Source organism: Muntiacus reevesi, chromosome 1, assembly GCF_963930625.1.
Source record: "Muntiacus reevesi chromosome 1, mMunRee1.1, whole genome shotgun sequence".
Lineage (NCBI taxonomy): Eukaryota > Metazoa > Chordata > Mammalia > Artiodactyla > Cervidae > Muntiacus > Muntiacus reevesi.
Window position 1 is genome coordinate 224,396,362 of NC_089249.1, and position 22,911 is coordinate 224,419,272.

Sequence of the window (22,911 nt, forward strand, 5' to 3'; positions counted from 1 at the left end):
AATAATTTTAAAAAAAGCAAACAAAGAAACTATACTTATTTGGAGATAGTATTGAAGTGTGAACTCTTTAAAGGAGTCTATTAATAAAGTTCCTTTATTCCATTTTAGCAACAGAGGGTGAGCATGAGCTCTTCGCTGGTCACTTGCTGAGGATACTGGAGACTTCTGAGCCCTGCATTCTCAGTATTGGTTGGCTGCTTTGACCTAAATGAGCCTCATTGTAGAGAGAGCAGGACCTAACCTGGTTGATAGCATAGTAAGAATACTCAGTTCATGAAATGATAGGGAAGCTAGTCAGTCATGATTTCTCTACTTCCAAATAGAAACAGAATCATTGACATAATTTTGATCCATTAAAAGTTTAAAAAGCTTTTTTTTTTAAATCAATGAACGCATGGATTCTAATGTGTATCATGCATCTTCTTCTATTGAAATTACTCATTTTTATGCTCAAATTGTTCCATCTTTGACTGGTAGGAGCTAGTTTGACTCCTCGATCATTTTGGCATAACCCTAGTATCTTCATCTATTTTCTTGTATTTTGATGTGACAAGATGTCCCAGACTCACAAAAAGAGATCTTTTGACTTAGCAAGGCATATTGGGAAATGGTGTGTTGTACCTTGAATTTTAGAATGTATGGGTTTTGAAAGAATTTTCTTCACTTTCCAGAATTGCTATTTTACAAAATATTTAAACTGAAAGAATCCTTACAATGATACTATTACTTAAAAAAAATTTTTTTTTATAAACAAAGGATATTTAAAGAAAGGTGGAATGAGCAAGGAAAACAAAGAAAACAGGACACTAGCTTGAAGTACAACATCTGGCTTGAGATCTGTTCCCAGTAAATTTTAGGGTATCCCTTTGAGCAGACTTCAGAAGTGTGAATGAAATATGGCTAAGCATATCACTTTTGTTTTCAAATTATAGTCCTCCGCACACAGATGTCTTACTGTACAATTGCCAGTTTCCTGCTCTCCTAAAGCATCCTCTAAATGTTTTTCTCTCTCCCCTTCACCTCTGCCACAGCACCCCACATCAGCTTCGCAGTGAAAAGTATTTGGATATAGATTTATTCTCTTCATGGCATTTGACAAAGCAATATTTTTTGTTGTAATTTGCTTATATGAAACTAGATATTGTTGATCTAGCCTTTGTGAACAGTTTGAACCATGATTTGGAATAGATGCATTGACTACTGGTAAAGTGTTGTTCCAAGGCCCTCACTGGCTATTTCAGTAAATTTATTTATTTCATCTTCCTAGTTTGGTATTTGTAATATGTTACTTTTTTCTTCCTTTCTATGTTTGTAATAAAACACATTGGATTTAGAGATAGACCTGGGTTTGAGTCCCTGAACAGCCACTCATTAGTTTATGACCTTTCCCAAGTTGTTGCTTATTCTTTCTAAGCCTCAGAAATGGGTTTGTAGTGAGAATTAAATGAGAATAATGCATTTGGGTAATTGGCATACCGACAGTTTAATTTGGGGTTCAAATTCAAGCTCTGTTATTTACTGTGGGAACTTAGGCTACTTACTTACTCTTTTATTTTCATTTAAAAAAATGCATGTCATGTCTATGTCAGGGACATTGCAAGAATAATATGGGATATATGACCAAACTGAAATATTTAACCCACCACCTGACACATTTTAGTATGAGAATTTTAACTTTTGTTATACATTCTGAAAGGCCTTTTAACATGAAAGTATCTTAATAAAATGAGAGAAGACGCTGGATATTTTAATCTGTAAAAGGCCCATTGATTTGAGTATTTTTTAATTTGAATTAGCAGAACATCAGGCAATATCATAAGATAGTCCTTTAACTTTTACGTTATATGAAGGTTATCTGGAGTTGTGAATGGATCAGAGAAAGAAAAAGAACATCAATTGATGCACAGTTGTTTTTTTTGTTTGTTTGTTTTGCCACACAGCTTTCGGGATCTTATTTTCCCTGTGAAAGTGAAGTAGCTCAGTCGTGTCCAACTCTTTGCAACCCCGTGGACTGTAGCCTACCAGGCCTCTCCCTCCATGGGATTCTCCAGGCAAAAATACTGGAGTGGGTTGCCATTTCCTTCTCAGAGGATCTTCTCAACCCTGGGATCAAACCTGGGTCTCTCGCATTGCGGGCAGACGCTTTAACCTCTGAGCCACCAGGGAAGCCCTTACCAGGGAGCAAACCTGCAACATCAGTCATGAAAGCACGGAGCTCTAACCACTGGACCACCGGGGAATTCCCTGCACAGTTATTCTTGCTTGGAAGACTTGTCTGTAAGGATAATTTCAAAACTTGAATGATTTTACCTTCGTTCTTAAGAATTGCATGTACTGATTTTTTTTTGTTTGTTTGCTTTTTAAAGACTGAAATATAGTAACAGATGTACAATACTACATAAGGTTCAAGTGTACAACATAGTAATTCACAATTTTTAAAGGTTATGCTCCATTTATAGTTATTCTAAAATATTGGCTATCTTCCCTGTTTTGAACAGTATGTCCCATAGCTTGTATTTTATACTAGTTTGTACCTCTTAAGCCCCTACCCCTACTGTGCCCTTCTCTCCTCCCCTCCCCACTGATAACCACTAGTTTGTACTATTTGTGACTATTTTTCCATTTTGTTATATTCACTAGTTTATTTTTTAGATTCCACATATAAGTGACAGCATATGATACTTGTTTTTCTTTGTCTGACATATTTCACTTAGCATAATACCCTTCAAATCCATCTATTTTGTTGCAAATGGCAGAATTTCATTCTTTTTTATGGCTTTTTTTTTTTTTTAGTATTCCACTGTATACATATACACTGCATCTTCTTTATCCATTTGTCTATTGATGGACACTTAGGTTGCTTCTTTATCTTGGCAACTATAAATAATACTGCTAGGAACTTTGAGGGGCATGTATCTTTTCAAATTAGTGTTTTTGTTTTTTCAGATATATATCCAGGAGTGGAATTGCAGTGTCATATGGTAGTTCTATTTCTAGTTTTTTGAGAAACTTCCATACTGTTTTCCATACTGGCTGCTCCAGTTTACATTCCTATCAATAGTGTATGAGCATTCTCTCTTTTCCACATCCGTGCCAACATTTGTGGTCTTTTTGATGATAGCCATCCTGTCAGGTGTGAGGTGATATCCCATTGTGATTTCAATTTGCATTTCTCTGATGATTAATGATGTTGAGTATCTTTTCATGTGCCTGTTGGTCATCAGTATGTCTTTGGAGAAATGTCTGTTCATGTCTTCTGTACATTTTTTAATTGGATTGTTTGTTTCTTGATGTTGAGTTCTATGAACTGTTTTTATATGTGGGATATTAATCCCTTACCAGACATATAATAAGCAAATATGTTCTCCCATTCAGTAGGTTCTGATGGTTTCCTTTACTGTGCAAAAGCTTTTAAGTCTAATTAGGTCCCATTTGTTTTATTTTTTTTCCTGTAAGAGACAGATCCCCAAAAATTTGCTATGATTTATGTCACAGAGTTTTTTAGCATGTGCTGTTTTTAAAACAAAAGATATATAGCCTGTTGCCTTTTTTTTTTTTTTAAGTTGTGCAATGTGGCTTGTAGGATCTTAGTTCCTTGACCAGTGATTGAACCCAAGGCCACGATACTAAAAACCCTGAGTCTTAACCTTGGACTGCCAGGAAACTCCCTGTCCTTTTTCATAGTCACCATTTTGTGATGTCAGTTTTAATATTTTGAAGATAATATTAGTGAATCAGTATCTCCAAATGCTATATCGGGTATAGTATCAAATGCAGTAAGTGGAATCATAATTTATGGATTTCTTTATTGCTTGAAGATTTGGCATTTCCTAAACAGAACTTCTCAAATGTGTTGTAAGCTCAAGTACATCTGAAAAAAATCAGATTCAATGAGTTGAAAGGGGAATGAAGAACATATTAGGTAAGTAGGTAACTGACCATTAGGTAATGGCTTGGATAGGTATTTTGTATGTTATTTTTTATTATTTATAACATCAAGTATTAATATAGGAATTCACACCTTATTAGTTGTGATAAGCCAGCGTCCAAAATGGCTCCTCATGATCCTTACCTTCTGGCATTTATGTCCTTGTGTAGTCCCACCTAAACATACATGGTAAGATGTATAGCCAACAGGATATTACAGAAATGATGTGTGATTTCAGAGTCTAGGACATAAAGGACTGCAGCTTTATCATTGTTCTTTTGGATCACTTGGTCTGGGGGAAGCCATCTGTCATGTCATTAGAACATAGAAACTGTTCTATGGAGAGATCTACATGATTAAGAACTGAGCCTTCCTGCCAACAGTCATTGTCAAGTTGCCATCTTGGAAGCAGATCTTCCAGCCCCAGTCAAGCCCACACATAACCGTAGCCCAAGCCAGCATCCTGACTGCAACTGTATGACAGATCCTGAACCAGAACAGCACAGCTAAGTCCCTTCTGAATTCCCAACCCACATAAATGGTATGATATGATAAGTGGTTATTACTGTTTTAAGACAAAGTTTTAGGGAATTCGTTATGCAACATTAGATAATCAATACACTGATTATAAATGATTGTTAGGTTATACTAACTGCTTATAAATGATTGTTAGGTTATACTAAGTGATCATGTACATAAGGAACAGCCAACTCATAAGATTTCCCTTTCAAATTAATATTAGGACTCAACTATACTGATAAGGATATTAGCAACTATCATCATCTTCACCTAACTCTCCCCCACCCCTCCAGTCTTTCCATCACACAAGCCTGGCAAAACATTAACTAACTTTGGCTGCCTTTTACTTCAGGGCTGCTAAATGCTATTGGAAAAAAGTGCTTAACTGTGCCAGTTGCTGTTATGAATTCCTGCTTTGCAACCACAGCTGGATCCCCAACACTATCCTAGTAGTATCCTTAGTCAGCTCTCATGGCATTTTATTTAGGTTATTTCAGATTTACACTCTCCATTCTCCTTAGATACTTAGGTATTACCACAGGCTCGCTCGCTCTCAGCAGATCACCTTTCTTCTTACAGAGAAAATAGCTTATCTGCATTCATCCTCTCCTCCAGTTACAATAAAGGAGGTATTCCTCTTACTGTCTCTAGTTTATCCTTTGGATCCCACCCTACTTTCGTCTCAAAAATTACCCTCCTATACCTTAAACCTCTCTTATAGGATCCTTCTTGTTAGCTTTGAAACAGTCAATTTAGTTAAATCTAATATTTATGTATACGTGCTCTTAGGAAGTATTGGTTAACAGTGTAATAACATTTGAAATGGGTTCCTGATTGTATAGCAATGTAAAAAGTCTTGAATTCAGACTAATATTCTGGCCTCAGCTCTGTCAGAAACTCCCTATATGACAATGAGCAGTTTTCTCTGTGCTTTAGTTTCCTAATGAGTCAAATAAGAATGATATCGCTGGGAGAAAGCCTTCTGAGTAAAATCATAAATGCCAAGGGCTTAGTAGCCAGGTCAGAAATGCAGAAGTTTTATAGTTGAGTTTATACTTGTGATCATGCCAGGCAGCATTTCATGTACAACAAAGTAAAGCTTGATTCTGTCTGCTTGATTCTGACTGGGAATGAAATTTAGGGTATGTGCCCTGAGTAGATAAATGGGGAAAAAGAGACTGTGACTAAAACAAATGTAAATACACATATATACACACACATATACATACATACATACATATATATATATATATATATATATATATATATATATATATGGCTGTGCTGGGTCTTTGTTGCTGCAAAAGCGATCTTTCAGTTACTGTATGAGGGATCTTTAGTTTTGAACTCTTAGTTGCCGCATGTAGGATCTGTTTTCCTGACCAGGGATGGAACCTGGGTTTCTGCCTTGGGACTGGGAAGTGTTAGCCACTGGAGCACCAGGCAAGTCCTTTTTTTTCCCTCTTTTAAAAAAGAGTTTCCTTAACTAATATACATTGGCTGATCTAACCTGTGCTTCAGGACATAACCCTCTTGTGTATCTTGGGAGGCTACTTAATTATTGAAGGAGCTCAGTTTAATCTCCTTTTGTTATAACTGCATAGAATATCCAGTATTGATGAAATAATAATGAATACATTGGGTCATCTTAAGTCCATCAAAATACAACATCAAAATGATAAAGCAGGAAAGGAGCTTGTGAATACATGCCCAAAGTACTGATTTATTAAATATTCTCTTCAGATGAAAGGTATTACATTATAAAATAACATGATCCAATTATCTATTCTATTTTTAAAAATCACCCAGGAAATTCCCTGGCGGTTCCACGGTTAGGGTTACATGCTTACATTGCAGGGGGCACAGGTTCCATGCCAGGTTAGGGAACTAAGATCCTGTATGCTGCACAGTGCGGCCAAAAAAAAAAAAAAATCACCAAAACTTAGTGACTTAAAACAATTTTAAAATCTCTGTTTCAGTGGGTCAGGAATTTGGAAACAGCTCAAGCTGTATATCTCTGGCTATAGTCTCTCAGGCAGTAGTAATCCACTGGTGGCCAAAGCTGGAACAGAGTGGGGCTGGGATCAGCTGGTGGTGGTGGGCATCTCTCTTCATGAACTGTCACGGCTTCTGTATGCAAGCTGCCTGGGACTTCCTCAGAGCACAGCAGCCTCAGGACAGTCCGTCCACTTACTCAGTGGCTCGGGTTCACCTGTGAAAGCTTCCAGAAAAAAAAGGAGAAAGTTGTGTAGCTTCAGAAGTCATACAGGATCATTTCATAAACTGCCACATTCTCTTGGTTATATGTGAATCACGAGCCCACTCAGATTCAAGGGGAGGGGAATTAGGTTCTACTTGTTGATGGGGTGGGTTTCCTTGGTGGCTTAGTGGTAAAGAACCCACCTGCCAATGTAGGAGATGTGGGTTCAATCCCTGGATCAGGAAGATCCCCTGCAGAAGGAAATGGCAACCCACTCCAGTATTCTTGTCTGGGAAATCCCACGGACAGAGGATCCTGGCGGGCTTCAGTCCTTGAGGTTGCAAAAGAGTAAGACGTGACTTAGAGAGTGAAGTGAAGTGAAGTGAAGTTGCTCAGTCATGTCCGACTCTTCGACCCCATGGACTGTAGCCTACCAGGCTGCTCCCTCCATGGGATTCTCCAGGCAAGAGTACTAGAGTGGGTTGCCATTTCCTTCTCCAAACAACAGCAAAAATTGATGGGGCAGTGGCAAAACTGCTTTGCACAACAGCATGTGGGATGAGGAATATTTTTGTGGCAATCTTTAGAAAATACGCTTTGCCATAGTGATCTTGTCGTTCAGTTGCTAACTCATGTCCAACTCTTTGTGACCCCATGGACTTCAGCACACCAGGCTTTCCTGTCCTTCACTATCTCCTGGAGTATGTTCAAACTCACATCCACTGAATCGATGATGCCATCCAACTGTCTCTTCGTCTGTTGCCCCTTCTCCTTCTGCCCTCAATCATTCCCAGCATCATGATCTTTTCCAATGAGTTGGCTCTTCACATCAGATGGCCAAAGTACTGGAGCTTCAACTTCAGCATCAGTCCTTTCCTTTAGGATTGACTGGTTTGATCTTGCAGTACAAGGGATTCTCAAGAGCCTTCTCCAGCACCACAGTTCGAAAGCATCAATTCTTGGGGGCTCAGCCTTCTTCGTGGTAATCGAAATGAAAGCAAATACTTGTCTGTTGATGAAAGAGAGGGGGAGGGCAGAAAGAGAAAGAGGTCCTCATGACTCACCAGACTAAAATAATTTAGGCAAACCCATCAAGGGGGATGGGCTTCCATGGTGACTCAGATGGTAAAGAATCTGCCTGCAATGCGGGAGACCTGGGTTCAGTCCCTGAGTTGTGAAGATCCCCTGGAGGTGGGCATGGCAACCCACTCCAGTATTCTTGGCTGGAGTATCCCCATGGACAGAGGAGCCTGGCGGGTTATCATCCATGGGGTTGCAATGAGTTGGAAACGACTGAGTGACTAACCACACATCAACAGGGACAAAATGAAGGAAAGTTACATGGCTCAAAATAGCCTGGAGTTAAAACTCCCCTCTGGGTCCTCCCCACCATTCTATGCAAAACAAAGAACTCTCTCACCTGAAGAAAAAAAATGGACATTAAGATAGATTATGCCCAGCTCCCAGCCGGTCCAGCCTCTGGCCATCCCCAGAATTCCTTGCCCCCGCTGTTTAAGAGATAACTACTCCGAACAACCTTGGAGAAGAACAGGCTTTCTTGGGTTAGTACAGCAGCTCACTAATCTGACTGCTGCCCCTTCTCCCCTCATTAAAGGTGATCTGACCTGTTCCTGTAAAGTGCCAGTCTCGGTCTTTTTCCAAACCCCGCCTTCTCTCCCTTACACTACACAAAACACTGTGAGTGCAGGTGTGTAGCTGTGAGTTACAATTTCTCCTTTCTTTTAAAAATATTTGTTTGGCTGCATCGGGTCTTAGTTGTGGCATGTGTGATGTAGTTCCCTGACCAGGGATCCCTGCATTGGGAGCCTGGAGTTTTAGCCACTGGACCACAAGGGATGTCCCAACAATTCCAAATATTATCAGTCTCTTGTGTAAACCCCCAGGATGTATGGTGTTGGTGCATAGAGTTCAGCCAAAGAAAGTGATGTCAAACTTTTTTACCTCGTAGGAAATGAAAGTAAAACCTGTTTTAAACCTCAATGTTTTAACCTCTCACTGAAAATAAGTGCATGTGCCACCTGGCGGTGAGACAGTCAAATATACATTCTGTCCTGCTGGCTGTATATATGGAATTGTCATCACAGATAGCATTTACCGTAAAACAAGTCTAACATCTGGAAGTGCATGTGTCCAAACAAACAGCCAAAACACAAACACAGAGAGGGGAATAGGACATAATAAAGAGGAAAAAGTGTGTGGATGAGCCAAATCAGCCTCCTTTTCATTAATCCTAAATTCTTCTAATCCTCTGTCCCATTGGCTTTTCATGCACCTTCAAATCCAGTAAGGAGGGTGTGTTGTTGTTAGTTGCTAAGTCTATCCTACTCTTTGCCACCCCATGACTATAGCCCTCCTGGCTCCTCTGTTCATAGGCATTCCCAGTCAAGAATACTGGAGTGGGTTGCCATTCCCTTCTCCAGGGGATCTCCCTGAAGCAGGGATGGAACTGGAGTCTCCTGCATTGGCAGGTGGATTCTTTACCCCTGAGCCACCAGGGAAGCCCAAGGTTACAGGAGACAAGAAATTAACGAAAATCTTTGCTACTACACTGTTGGGTGTAAGGTTGTTATTCCAAATGATGACCGCAGTGATCTAGTTTACAAATGTGGGCTCTTCCACCCCTGTTGTCCATTGTCCCAGCACCTTCTGGACCCACTAGAAAATTTACTGTAGCAAAACTAGGGCAGCCTAGCAATGGTCGGTCTCTTAACAGTGAAAAAACTCATTCGTTGTTTATGTGAAATTTTTAAATAGACATCCTGTGTTTTATGTGGCAACCTGGGAAGTGTAGCTGGAGATCTGAACTTCCATGAGCGCTCCAACAGGAGACTTCTGGGCCTTTCTGGCCCGAGAAGGAAGTGCTAGGCAGGGGCGCAGGGTGTGCTGCCAGCCGCCAGGCCGCACCAGGGTCAGGCAATATAGAAAACAGCCCGGAGCCCCACGGCGCAAGCCAGAGCCCAGGAGCCAGAGCTGGCCGCCCGACTCCAAGATGGCGCCCTCGGCCGCTGCCAGCTGCCAAGATGGCGGCGCGGGGCCGCGCCCGCGCTCCCGGCCTCTCCTCCCCCAGCCTTCCTCCCCCAGCCTTCCTCCGCCGCGGAGCGCGACTCGCGTCGCTGTGCGCCTGTTGCCCTTCGGCCTGGGAGTACCGGCCGGTGCCCGCCGCGCACCATGCGGCTCCTAGGCTGGTGGCAGGTTCTGCTGTGGGTGCTGGGGTCTCCTGCCCGCGCCGAGGAGAGTGAGTACAGGCCGGGGCCGTGGGCGGCGGCGCGGGAGGCTGTGCGTGAAATGACCGGCAAGGTGGTCTACCTGGGCGACGCTCTTTCGTCTGCGCGAAGGCCCGGATCTGCGCGCCTCGCCTCTTCCTGGCGCCCTCTAGAGCGCCTCTCTCTACGTCGTCCCGACCTCTTTCCCCCGGTGGTCCCGGCTCGCGGTCCGGGGTGGGAGGCGCTGGGGCGGGATGCCCCGAGCGTGTATTAGCGCTTACTGAGGCGTACCCGCATGCGCTGAGCACTTTATTATTAATGACAGTCATAACGAGTAGCCGACCTGGACCGTGGCGCAGAGTCGGACACGGCTTAGCGACTGATCAACAACAACCGTGCCCTCAGTAGGAGCCAGGAACTGTGCATAGTACTTTCTGTCACGTTCTCCTTGTCTTCCCACCGAGATATGTTCTGAGTATCCCTGTTTTGCTGATGAAGATGCTGAGCTCAGAGAGGCGACGTAATCTGCCTACATTTGTGCTTCTGGTAATTGGCAGAGCCTGTATCTCTCACTGCAAAGCCCACGATTTACTTTGCACCCTGCTGGACCACTTTCTTAAGAAGGTCATTCTTGCTCAGGTGCCTGTGTGAAGGATAGATGGCAACAGCACAGCAGACACCCCGGGTGACCCGCTGCTTGCCAGATTTTGCTCTTAGGCCCTCCTCCGTGGGGGAAGGCAGCCACCTGGAGGCATGGCTGGGACTTCGTCTCATTGCTCTTTCTCCCCACTCCTCACAGCTCTGTTAAAGTCCAGACCTTTTGAACTTGCTTGTTATTCAGAATTTACCAGAAATACGCGGGCTTCCCAGGTAGCGCTAGTGTTAAAGAACATGCCTGTCAATGCAGGAGACAGAAGAGATGCAGGTTTGATCCCTGGGTGGGGAAGATCCCCTGGAGGAGGGCATGGCAATCTACTCCAGTATTCTTGCCTGGAGAACCCCATGGACAGAGGAGCCTGGCGGGCTACAGCCCATGGGGTCGCAAAGAGTAGGACACGACTGAAGCGACTTAGTGCGCATGCATCAGAAGTATGCAGGGCCTTCCTTTTGCAACAGTGTCCTGGAAAGAGGCAAGGCAGCCGGCTTGCTGAGTGATGAAAAGTAATGAAAACACTCATTGTATGCCAGGCAGTATCCTTAGCGCTTTTTGAGCATCATTTGTTATTTTTATTCAAAAGAACTTGTTTCCCTATCACAAAAATTGTATAACCATACCACCAACAGCTGCAGAGTCCGTAGGGTTACATCAATGGTGGAGAGTTCACTGGGTATTTCCAATGTCCTTAAGGTCATAAAGGAGAAAAAAAGGAAAAGAAAAAATACTCAAATCCAAAACCCATGATGACTTTGGGGAGAGACGTCACATGACAGTTTCTGTTTTCTCTTATTCTGACTCAAAGTTCTAACTCTTTGCATCACTCAGACTTCCTTTTGATTTTCTGTAAGGGAAATTTATCTAGTTGTATATGAAGGCGATCAGGAGCACCAGATTCTTTTTTGTGCCCTGATTTTTATCTCTGGAGATTCTTTCAGGATGTTGGCTCTCCATTTGCTTTAGGGGGCCTGGAATGTTGGTTAGGTTCACAGAGAGCAGATCTCTACAGAGCTGGTGCATTTGAGAGTGGGGTTGGCTCCCCAGTCTGCCACCTTTTGTTCGTCTCCAGACTTTTAGCCTCTCTGGCTTCATCTCCTGCTCTCATCTTAAGAACAATCCAGTAATCATGTTGAGTTTGACTTCTGATTACACATGCAGTACATATTTATCAACGCAAGGCTACAGAAAGACTGCCATCCCCACCATCTTGGCATAACTCCCTGTCCAGGCACCCACCCCCTTCCCTAGGTCATAGTCAAAACAGTGCTTGACCCACTTCTGTCAGGACCTGCCTTGCTTCCCAAACCCTGTACTCTGCTCTATCTAACCTGTCATCTCTCCCTGCTTATCTGTTTTCCCGTCAGTTTTATGTCCTTAAATTTATCTTATGTCCTAAAAACCAAATCCTGTCCTTTAGCCCCCTACCTGCCCATAACAACTACCTGCTCTTTCTTTTCCTTTTCAGAGCTAGATTTTCAGAAAGAATTGTGTATATTTATACATTGATAGATGCCACATGTAAGAAAGATCATACAGTATTTGTTTTTCTCTGATTTATTTTACTTAGCATAATGCCCTCAAGGAGGTTCATCCATGTTATTGCAAATGGCAAGATTTCCTTTTTTTAAATGGCTGAATAATGTGATATATATACACAAATATAATATCACATTAATATGTTATTAATGTGATATTAACATATTAATGTTAGTATGTGTGCTGTATATATCACATTTTCTTTATCCATTCGTTCATTGATTGCTTTCCTGTCTTGGCTTTTGTAAATAATGCTGCAGTGAACATGGGGGTGTATATACCTTTTTGAGTGAGTGTTTCTATTTTCTTTGGATAAATATCCAGAAGTGGAATTGCTGAATCACATGGTAGTTCTATTTTTTATTTTTTGAGGAACCTCCTTACTGTTTTCCATAGAGGCTGCACCAATTTACATTCCCATTGACAGTGCATGAGGGCTCCCCTTTGTCCACACCCTTGTCAGCATTTGTCATTTCTTGTCTTTTTGATAATAGCCAGTCTAACATGTATGAGGTGCTATTTCATTGTGGTTTTGACTTACATTTTGATCTGTTTTTTTTTTTTTTATATCTTGTGTTCTCTGCATCTACTTTTTAAACATGTAATGCAGTTGCTGTTTTAATAGCCTTGTCTAACAATTCTGACACCCATGCAAGTTCTGGGTCAGGTTTGATTATTCTCATTATGGATAATGAGGAGAATTTCCCTCCTTCTTTGCATGCCTGGTAATCTTCAACTGGATGCCAGATGTAAATTTTTAGTTTGTTGAGTGCTAGGTATTTTACTATTCTTATAAATACTCTTGAGCTTTGTTCAAATATCCACTTATTTGAACACAGTTTGATTCTCTTTTCAGGTTTGCTAGATGAGAGCAGAACTGTATTTACTTTAGGGGAAATTGGGCCCTACTAATCCTCCTGCCAATGCAAGAGATGTGGGTTCAGTCTCCAGATCAGGAAGAGATCCCTGGGTCAGGAAGATCCCCTGAAGGAAGAAATGGCAACCACTCCAGTATGCTTGCCTGGAAAATTCCATGGATAGAGGAACCTGGAGGACTGCAGTAGATGAGGTCGAAAAAAGTTGGCCACAACTTGACAATTCAACATGCACGCACCAAAGCAAGTCCGTTTTGTGCACTCTCCCCAGGGGTCTGTGACTTATGAGGTTTTGCAGTGTAGTGGGTGGGGACAGGCCCTACTCCCAGTTCTCTGTGTGTATTGGGTAACTGTTATCTCTAAACCTTTTGAGTGGTTCTTTCCTTGGTTTGGGGTAGTTTACTTACATGCATATGCTGACCAGTACACTCAAGGAGGCCCCTCCACAGATGACTGGAGTGCCCTTTCTGCAGCTCTCCCATCTCCAGGGTTCTGTTGTGCAGGCTCTGGCTTTCCTAGTCTTTCTGGACCCTCCATCTCAACTGAGTCAAGGCAGGAACTCCCCAGGCAGTAAGCTGGAGCTGTTGTAGGATCTTCTCGCCTGTTTCCTGTGTTTTCAGTGGCGACTGTCCTTCCCTGTCTCAGTCTCCTGAAGCTGTTGTTGCACATATTTGGCTGTTTTGGCAGTTGTTTCAGGAGGGAGAGTAAATCTGGTTTCTGTTTTTCCACTTAGCCTGAAATGAATTCCCGGAGAGTGTTATTGAATTGCCGAGTGAGTCTGCAGACATCTGTGGAAATTGTTCTTTGAGATATTATACATCGTGCGTGCCTTAGGAAGCTCCCAGACCCCTCCCCAGCTTTGAAGCCAGTTGGTCATTCACACTCTGGTAGACACGCTCTTTTGCGTGCAGGACTCCTGCCATAGCTGCTGGCTTCCCAGCCATATGGTGGGCTCGTCCGGGTGCAGCTGCACTCATTCCTTACCCAGAGTCTGGCAGTTGTTGTTGAGGTCATGAGAGGTGGAGGGCCAGAGTCATTATTACAGAGGTGAGTGGAGCTTGCTGTAAGGATGTGTGAGACTGCCTCGGACTCCTCCCTTACCCAAACCTTTGGCTCAAGCCCCATCTAGTGGCTCCTGAGTGAGAGGAAAGCCTCCTCTGGCTCCTGTCCCAGCTGGGCACATCTTTAAGCACTCCTGTGGGCTGTAGCCCAAGGGCAGCAGGCAGGAAAGCAGAGGCCAGTGGTGGAGGCCACCCCAGAAAGAGCTGCTGCTAGCTGTAGTGGTGTTCCTCAGGCAGTGTGGCCTGGCAGCCCTCTGAGGTATCTTGCAGGGAGGTCAGGCCCGCTCTGGAGCAGTAGTTGCAAGACTTCGCTCCTGTTGCTTACTGCTTTGTGCCATTGTGCATCGCGCTGAACCTCTTGTACTTCAGCTCAGTCATCTGTTAAGTTGACTTGGTAGCCTTCATCCCGTCCATCTCTCAGAGCTGATATAATGGGTGCAAAGATGCTTCACCACAGTAGAATCTTCCATATTGTTCAGTTGCCCAGTTATGTCTGACTCTTTGCGACCCCATGGACTGCAGCATGCGAGGCCTCCCTGTCCCTCACTACCTCCTGGAGTTTGCTGAAGTTCACGTCCATTGCATCCATGATGCCATCCAGCCGTCTTCATCCTCTGACACCCTCTTCTCTTGCCCTCAATCTTTTCTAGCTTCAGGGACTTTTCCAATGAGTCATCTGTGTGCATCAGATGACCAGAATACTGGAGCTTCAGCATCAGTCTTTCCAGTGAATATTCAGGGTTGATCTCCCTTAAGACTGACTGGTTTGATCTCCTTCCTGTCCAAGGGACTTTCAGGAGTCTTCTCCAGCACCACAGTTCAAAGGCATCAGTTCTTGGCATTCTGCCTTCTTACGGTCCAACTCTCACACCTGTACATGACCACTGGAGAATCTTCCATAAAGCCATCATTATTTTCTTGGATAGTCTCATCAAACAAATTAAATTGTTAAAGAGTTTGTATTGTATTTTCCTAATTGGATGTCTGAAGTGGAATGTTTTTGCTTGTAATCCACATGGCAAGCTGCAGGTTTCATGTGAAGCTGTGTGTTGGTCCACTTCTGGGCATTCATTAATCTAGTACCCCCTTGTGATCTTCTTCATGACCTGGAGAATGATGGGTGGCTCTCTTGATAGTTTAACAGGAAGGTAACTTTTTACTCTGGAGGAGAAATTTTTCATATTTGAGAACTGTGATTCTTTGGGATTCATTTATTTTGAAGTCAAATATGACTGTGAACATGCTGGCATGTTTTAGTTGCAGAGAAAAGAAGTCACTTATGGTCAGAGGAGCAGCCTGCTTACCCATTCCAGGTGGGGGCTGTGTACATGAGTGAGGAGGTGCCTTCCCCTGACCCAGCAGGCCAGGACCCATCTGCAGAAGAGACGGAGGCAGTGCTGGGGCTGGATGCTGACGGCAACCACATGGTGATGTTGTCAGTGATTCCCGGGGAAGCCGAGGACAAGCTGAGCCCAGAGTCCAGCAGCGGCACCTGCGGGGCCGGAGGGGAGGAGGACTCGAGGTGCAACCTCCGGGAGAGCCTCTTCTCCCTGGACAGAGCTGGAGCAAGCTTCTCGGAGAGAGAAGAGGAGTACTACGCTGAGCCCGACGTGGCGGAATCTGACCCCACCCCAACTGAGGATGCCAACACCACTGAAAGTCTGAAATCCCCAAAGGTCAACTGTGAGGAGAGAAATGTGACAGGATTAGAAAATTTCACTCTGAAAATTTTAAATATGTCACAGGTAAGAAAAAAATATTTAGTACTTTTCTTCTTTTCTGCACGTTGATTTTATGATTTAATCCTCTGTCATCTTTCACATGCAGAATCATAATCTTCATCATATTGTAAGTGGGATGGCATTTAGTGGCTGCATTGGTGAAAATTCACTTGACTTTTTGTGATACATGTAGGGAAAGGAGGAGATATAACTAGTGTTGACTATGCTTTTTAGGTGGCCTAAACCTAGTCATCCTTGGGGTAATCTCACCACCAAGCCTCGTGATAAAAATCCCCGTGTACAGGGAGGTGTTTGGTATCAGAATCATAGCACTTTTCTTCTCAATGAAGTATTTATTATGGAGACATAAAAGTGAGATATCTGAGTTACTGAAATTGTAATTTAGCACTGTTTGGACCAGTCATGTCCCTGAGAAGTTTGTTATATTGATGGAAAGGTTTTTTTTTTTCCCTCCAGAGAGTATGAACCTAGTGTTTACTCTGGACTGAGAGCTGACACATTTGTCTAGGCCAGTCATGCTTTCCAGCTAGTTGCATAAATGATGATTCTAAAGAGAATACCAGGATTCTGACTGATGTTTTCTGTCAAGATTGTTAAAGCCAGAGAGCAGAATGAACTCAGGCTGCTTATATAAGAAAAGAATCCTAGCTGTGAGAACTGTAGTTGCTTATTTTATTATTATTTAAAAAATACTTATTTATTTGGCTGCGCTGGGCATTGGTTGCGGCACTAGGGGTCGCAATTGCAGACTAGGGGTCTTCATTGCAGGATCGTTAGTTGCAGCATGTGAACTCTTAGTTGCGGCGTGTGGGATCTAGTTCCCTGACCTGGGATTGAACCTGTGCCCCCTGCACTGGGACCACAGAGTCTTAGCCACTGGACCACCAGGGAAGTTCCATGTGATTGCTTGTTTTAAACGAGGGTGCATACAGTACATTGAGCGCCCCTCCAAGGCAGGTGTCATGCCTTGCCTTCGGTGCCTGTGGCTCAGCTGTGTGGCCTGTTGTGTGACTGTTCCATACATAACCAGGAGAATGCACTTTGAGTGGTCAGAGGTGGTGTGGTGGCAGGGATGATGCACCCTCAGACTGAACTAACCTTTGGCCAAATACATGGAGCTGACTGCTTAGTATAGACTTGTTTCTGCTGAGATTATAGCTTGGGCTTGAGACCACAGTGCTTTAATGATTCTGTTAGATTGTGTGAGATGCATAGTTCTAAGATTGGGACATTGGTTTGTACCCTGTGAGTACTTAGTGTATGAATTGAAGAATTATGAAAAATATTAAAATTGCTCTATAGTAATCTTAAGAAAGCTTAGAGGAGGAACCCTCCTCCACTGTTAGTGGGAATGGAAGTTGGTGCAGCCACTATAGAGAACAATATGGAGGTTCCTCATCAGATTAAAGTTAGAGTTGCCATATGATCCAGCAGTCCCACTCCTGGGCATATATTCAGACAGAACCACACTTCAAGCTGGGACTTCCTGGCACTCAGCAGTTAAGACTTTGTGCTTCCACAGCAGGGGGTGTGTATTTGATCCCTGGTTGGGGAACTAAGATCCCATATGCCACATTGAGTGACCAAAAACAAACGAAAGATACATGCACCTTTGTGTTTATAGCAGTACTGTTTACAGTAGCCAAGATGTGGAGACAATCTAAATGTCCACTGACAGATGAGTGGATAAAGAAGATGTAACACACACACACACACACACACAGGAATATTAATCAGCCATAAAAAAGAAAAAAATAATGTCATCTGCAGCAACGTGGATGGAACTAGAGATTATCATACTAAGTGAAGGACAGAGACAAATACCGTATGATATCACTTAAACATGGAATCTAAAATACAACACAAATGAACCTATCTACAAAACAGAGACAGACTCACAGATAGAGAACACACCTGTGGCTGCCAAGGGGGAGGCAGTGGGGGAGGAATGGATTGGGAATGGGGGATTAACAGGTATAGGATGGACAAACTTATATATAGGATGGATAAACAACAAGGTCCTACCGTATAGCATAGGGAGTTATACTCAATATCCTGTGATAAGCCATGATGGAAAAGAATATGACAAGGAATATATGTATGTATAACTGAATCACTTTGCTGTACAACAGAAATTAACACAACATTGTAAATGAGCTATCCTTTATTAATATACATAAAAAAAGGAAAACCTTGGAGGAGAGTCGGTGACATGTCATTTAATGCTACTTTTCTGCTGATCCGTGGACCCATGTGAGTCCACCCCGGAAGGTTCTCGGGTGCTACACCGCTGTCTCCCTCCTGGCCGCCCCCACCTCCTCTCCCTGGCATCCGTGGTGCTTCCTGCCCTTGAGTATCCTTCCAGAAGAAGTACCCATCCTTTACTGCCGACTTTAACACTTTTTGCTTCTTTTGCCACAGGACCTTATGGATTTTCTCAACCCAAACGGTAGTGACTGCACTCTAGTCCTGTTTTACACGCCTTGGTGCCGATTTTCTGCCAGCTTGGCCCCTCATTTTAATTCTCTGCCCCGGGCGTTTCCAGCTCTTCACTTTTTGGCACTGGATGCGTCCCAGCACAGCAGGTATCTTCCCCTAGTATCTTCCTCAGTGGGGTTTATGTCTCATCCCATTAGATGATGACTACAGTTACCTGGGGCTCGTTATCAGTTAAGTTAGGAGCAGAGGAGGGCTTGAGCCTGAGCTTTGAGATGGAATTGAGGGAAGGAGAGACAGTGTGAGCAGTGAGAATTGGCACATTCCTGAGGGAGACTTTCTGGAGGCTCCTTAAGAAGAAAGACTGTTCTTCCCCTGGTGGAATTTAAAGATGGCTCTGCCTAATGGCAGGGGCGGGGGCAGACGATGTGTCAGGGTCCTGGCTAGACTGAATTAGCAAAATTAGCATCCGTAGTATGTTCTTCCTGTGTGACTTTCACCTGCAGCGTAGGTCCCCAACCTGGTAGCCTAACCCTTGGCACCCCTGTTTTATGTCTGCTAAGGATTTCTTTCTTTCTTTTTTATTCTCTTTATTTATTTATTTTGGTTGCGCTGGGTCTTTGTTGCTGTGCGTGGGCTTTCTCTAGTTGCAGTGAGCCTTCTCTAGTGGTGGTGAGCCTGGACTACTTTTTGTTGCAATGTGTGGGCTTCTCATTGCAGTGGTTTCTTTTATCTCGGAGCATTGACTCTAGGCGCCCAGGCTTCAGTAGTCACGGCACTCGGGTTCAGTAGTTGTGGCTGTGGTATCCTCCCAGACCAGGGATCGAACCTGTTATTGGCAGACAGATTATAATCCGATGTACCACCAGAGAAGTCCTTTTTTTAAAAAATTCTTTTCTTTCCTTCTTGCCCTCCTTTCTTCTTTCTTTCTTCTTGCTTACATTTATTCTTGAATGCATGTTCTTAGTAGCTATTCAATAAATTTGATGTATTATTTTACGACTTTGATATACATTTACTGTTGTTTTGTAGTCTTTCATATTGTTCAGTGGGATTTTGTTTTTTCTGAATGTTCAGTAAGATAAGTTACAAAGAACATAGTGCAGATGTTAAATATTTTCCCTGTGACTGGGTCTGAGCTAATAAACCATGTCCTCCTCTCCTGCTGTAAGTCAGATGCTACTTCTTAGGTCACATGGTAGTTGTGTGTGAATACATTTGGGAAGTTTGGAAGATGGTCAAGTTGGTGATGAAAATGAGGCCCTGATTTTCAGTTGTTTACCTGATAATGTTTACCTGGATAATGTTTACCTGAAATTGATTATGAAGAAAGAAACTGCCCCACATTTCCCACAAAGGCTTCAGGGAAAGATCTCAGTGGCCTGGCCCAAGGTTACAGACTGATTGGAAGGACATTTGAAATCACTGTCCAGCTTTGACCGGGCCCTCCACTGACCCCCTAGTCAGCAGGGCTAGTTCCCAGCACCTGCTCAGCACTCTTTGCTTATGACACCAGCTTCCACGCTATCCTCTATTCCCTGCAGGCTTTTATCATCCCTTTTGTTGCTTCTTCATCTCTGTGCATCCTTCTCAGTGCCTGGTATGGTGCCTCAGTTATGAAGAATAGAGGATACTCTATCTTATTGTATTGTGGGACATGTATTTGCCTCATATGTTAATGTTTATGTTACAACATGTTTGCAAAAGAAAAAAATCCTGATTATCCAATATTACCATTTTATTAGTGGGGGTAACTGAGGCTTAGGAAGGTTAAATAATCTGCCCAAAGGTCACACAGCTGGTTCAGTGGCAGAACAGGCTTGAACCCAGAACATTTTGACTTCTACCACTGCTCAGTATTCTCTAGAAGTTGACAGTACTGCTCAGGTCGTGTTACTTCTGAGTTGTCCCAGCTTAATTGTGATCTTCCTGGCATGTTTGTTAGATTGTAGATTCCTTTGCACGGACTCACTAACCTAATTGCTTATCCATAAATTGAATCTTTTATGAGAGATGGAAATGAGCATTCTGGAGAGTTTGAAGTTTCTTCTGTCAAGTAAATTGATACAGTGTGTTTTGTCCATGCATTGGAATTTTCTGGTCTGATCTGTTTTGGCTGTTAGGAACAAAAGCAGTGGACTAACTGTGTCAGGGGCAGCTCCACGTTGTAATAGAAAGCAAGTCAGAGAGCAGAACGGGAATGCCCCCAACCCTGACCCATGAGGAAGGCAGTCAGAAACAACCACAGCCTGTTGTTTCAGTGGCAGAAGCCTCCACAGGTCACAGAAATCTGATCCTTTCTCATGTATTTCCATCCATTCAGATACCGTACTTGTGTGAGGAAGCCCACTGTTAATTCAGGTTTTCTCTCTTGTAGCCTTTCTACAAGGTTTGGCACTGTGGCTGTTCCTAACATCTTGTTATTTCAAGGGGCTAAACCGATGGCTAGATTTAATCATACAGACCGAACGTTGGAAACACTGAAAATCTTCATTTTTAACCAGACAGGTATGTAGAAATAATATGCTGTAGAAGACGACGTTTTATTGCTGGAGAATATGCCTTCTGTGACTTTTGATCAGCTATTACCCTTAAGTGAAGGATTCAAGATTGGCTTTGGGATGTAAAACTTCTTTTCTGATGAAATGTTGTGGTCCTGTTAAATGTCTATCAATCAATGGCAAGCTTAACATGATTAGGTAATATTAATATGATTATAGATAGCTTTGAAAAATGTAACAGCTTTACTGAGATAACATTCGCATGCCATACACCTGTAGATATGTTTTTACATACATTATTCATTTAATTGTAATATTTACACAGTAATATGCATCAGTCACTAGTGCCTGTGACTAGTGATGAATTTTCACAGAGCGAACACCTTGAGTAACCAGTACTCAGATTCAGAAAGAGAACCTTATCAGCCCCTTTTCCGCACTATCACTCCTGTTCTCCCCAAGGATAAGCACCATCTTCACTCCTACTCTCATAGTATAGTATTCCTTGTTTTTGACCTTTGAATTAATGCAGACAGTATGGATTCTTCTGTGTCTGACTGGTTTTACTCACCATTATGTCTGTGGGATTCATCTGCATTGTTGTGTATGGTTGTGTTTTTTTCATTTTTGTTGTTGTATGGAGTCCTATTTATTAATTCATGTGTAGATGCTATTTTAATTCCTGGATATTTGCTGAAACACAGGCCCTTATTTTTATGCTGTAGAAGTATGAGCACTGAATAGTGAGGAAATTTCCTTCATCGGAAAGTTCACTCCTCAAAAGCTTCAGTGCCTCAGTTATGAGCACCCACTTTTTCCTGAAATATATTCATTGGAAGTGAATAAAAATTATAATATACCTTCCATATATTCTTAGCTGTATGTAATTACTTAGATCTAACACAGAACAAAGAGCTGAATTACCTTATGGGAGTAACTAACTACCAGGTATTTAGTTATTCCACGTCTTGTAAAGGATCCCTGCTTGTCGTTTAGATTGATATGGAGAAGTTCAGTGCTCTCACAAAACTTAGAACATAAGTGAAATCTATGTAATCACTTTGGTAATCACTGATCCCAGTGTTGGTTGGTTGTTCTAACAATTCTTTCAGTAAATTATTTTAAAACATTTTGAATTTAGCATTACTCACCCTGTGACAACATTCTGTAGACTCCTGAGAATAGCTTTACTAAGTTGTTGAACTTTGGTCTTGAAAGAGAACAAAAGACACCTCATACAATGCACGACTAAGGCCTTTCTGGTGAGTTCACTGAAATTCTAGTGTTTTAGCTTTGAACAGCTGAATGGATTCCTGCTCCTTTGATGTGGTGGGGAGAAGGGCAAGTTACAAATTACACTGACAGGCAAGTGAAGCCCATCCCAGGTATACTAGCTGTGCTGTTTAAGACCATATCATTTTGCATGCCATGCAGAATACTTAAGAAAAATATGTAGTGGGAGTGTTTTCTATCTCATTTGAAACAAAACTGATTTCTCTTTCAGGTATAGAAGCCAAGAAAAATGTGGTGGTAACTCAAGCCGACCAAATAGGCCCTCTTCCCAGCACTTTGATAAAAAGTGTGGACTGGTTGCTTGTATTTTCCTTATTCTTTTTAATCAGTTTTATTATGTATGCTACCATTCGAACTGAGAGTATTCGGTGGCTGATTCCAGGCCAAGAGCAGGAACATGCCGAGTAGTGACAGACTCGAAGGACAGCTGGGAAGAATTTCACTCCTTTGTTTCAGAGACTAATGCTGCAACTTCATGTATTTTCTCCAGTGAAGTGTTGACTTACAACTTTAGTCAGATTGAAAGAATCATGTGTTTGCTGAACTGTTGAATATGTAAAAAAAAAATTACAAACTGATGTTTTAATTAGTCCTATAATAAGCAAATGCAAACATATTCAGTAGAATTCACCATTCTTGTTTTTACTACTTGAACATTTTAAGGGAGTAATCCAGTTTGACATGTGAAGATGTATTCTCGTGGAGTAATGAACAGAGTGACAGTATGCTTACTTAGGCAGAAAAAAGACTTTCAGATTGTGGATTTAGAAAACTGTTGATTTCTTGTATACACCTAAGAAAGTTGATCTTCTGTTCATTTGTCTTTTCTCTCCCAGAATCAGTAAGCAGGAAAGTGTTCTTCTATGGGAAGAATAATTAGGATCAATAGGTGTGACCTTACAAGTAGCAGCTGATGGGAAAATAAAGAGTCAGATACTGTG

At 42.5% G+C, this 22,911-nt stretch overlaps 1 protein-coding gene across 1 annotated transcript; it reads left to right on the plus strand.

Moving 5' to 3' along the window:
* The first annotated feature begins 9,743 nt into the window (after nucleotides 1-9,743).
* On the plus strand, nucleotides 9,744-22,909 carry TXNDC15 (thioredoxin domain containing 15). The gene is made up of 5 exons (XM_065918578.1): nucleotides 9,744-9,903; nucleotides 15,256-15,743; nucleotides 18,162-18,325; nucleotides 20,554-20,684; nucleotides 22,182-22,909. The coding sequence occupies exons 1-5, from the start codon at nucleotides 9,837-9,839 to the stop codon at nucleotides 22,376-22,378; spliced, it is 1,047 nt and encodes a 348-aa protein (XP_065774650.1). The 5' UTR covers nucleotides 9,744-9,836; the 3' UTR covers nucleotides 22,379-22,909.
* Nucleotides 22,910-22,911: the final 2 nt, after the last annotated feature.

Bases quoted from the DNA above. Each gene is read 5' to 3' on its own strand.
- TXNDC15 (XM_065918578.1), top strand. From the start codon at position 9,837: ATGCGGCTCCTAGGCTGGTGGCAGGTTCTGCTGTGGGTGCTGGGGTCT. The intron at 9,904-15,255 runs GTGAGTACAGGC...GGCATGTTTTAG, and splicing joins TCCTGCCCGCGCCGAGGAGA to TTGCAGAGAAAAGAAGTCAC. The intron at 18,326-20,553 runs GTATCTTCCCCT...TCTCTCTTGTAG, and splicing joins GATGCGTCCCAGCACAGCAG to CCTTTCTACAAGGTTTGGCA.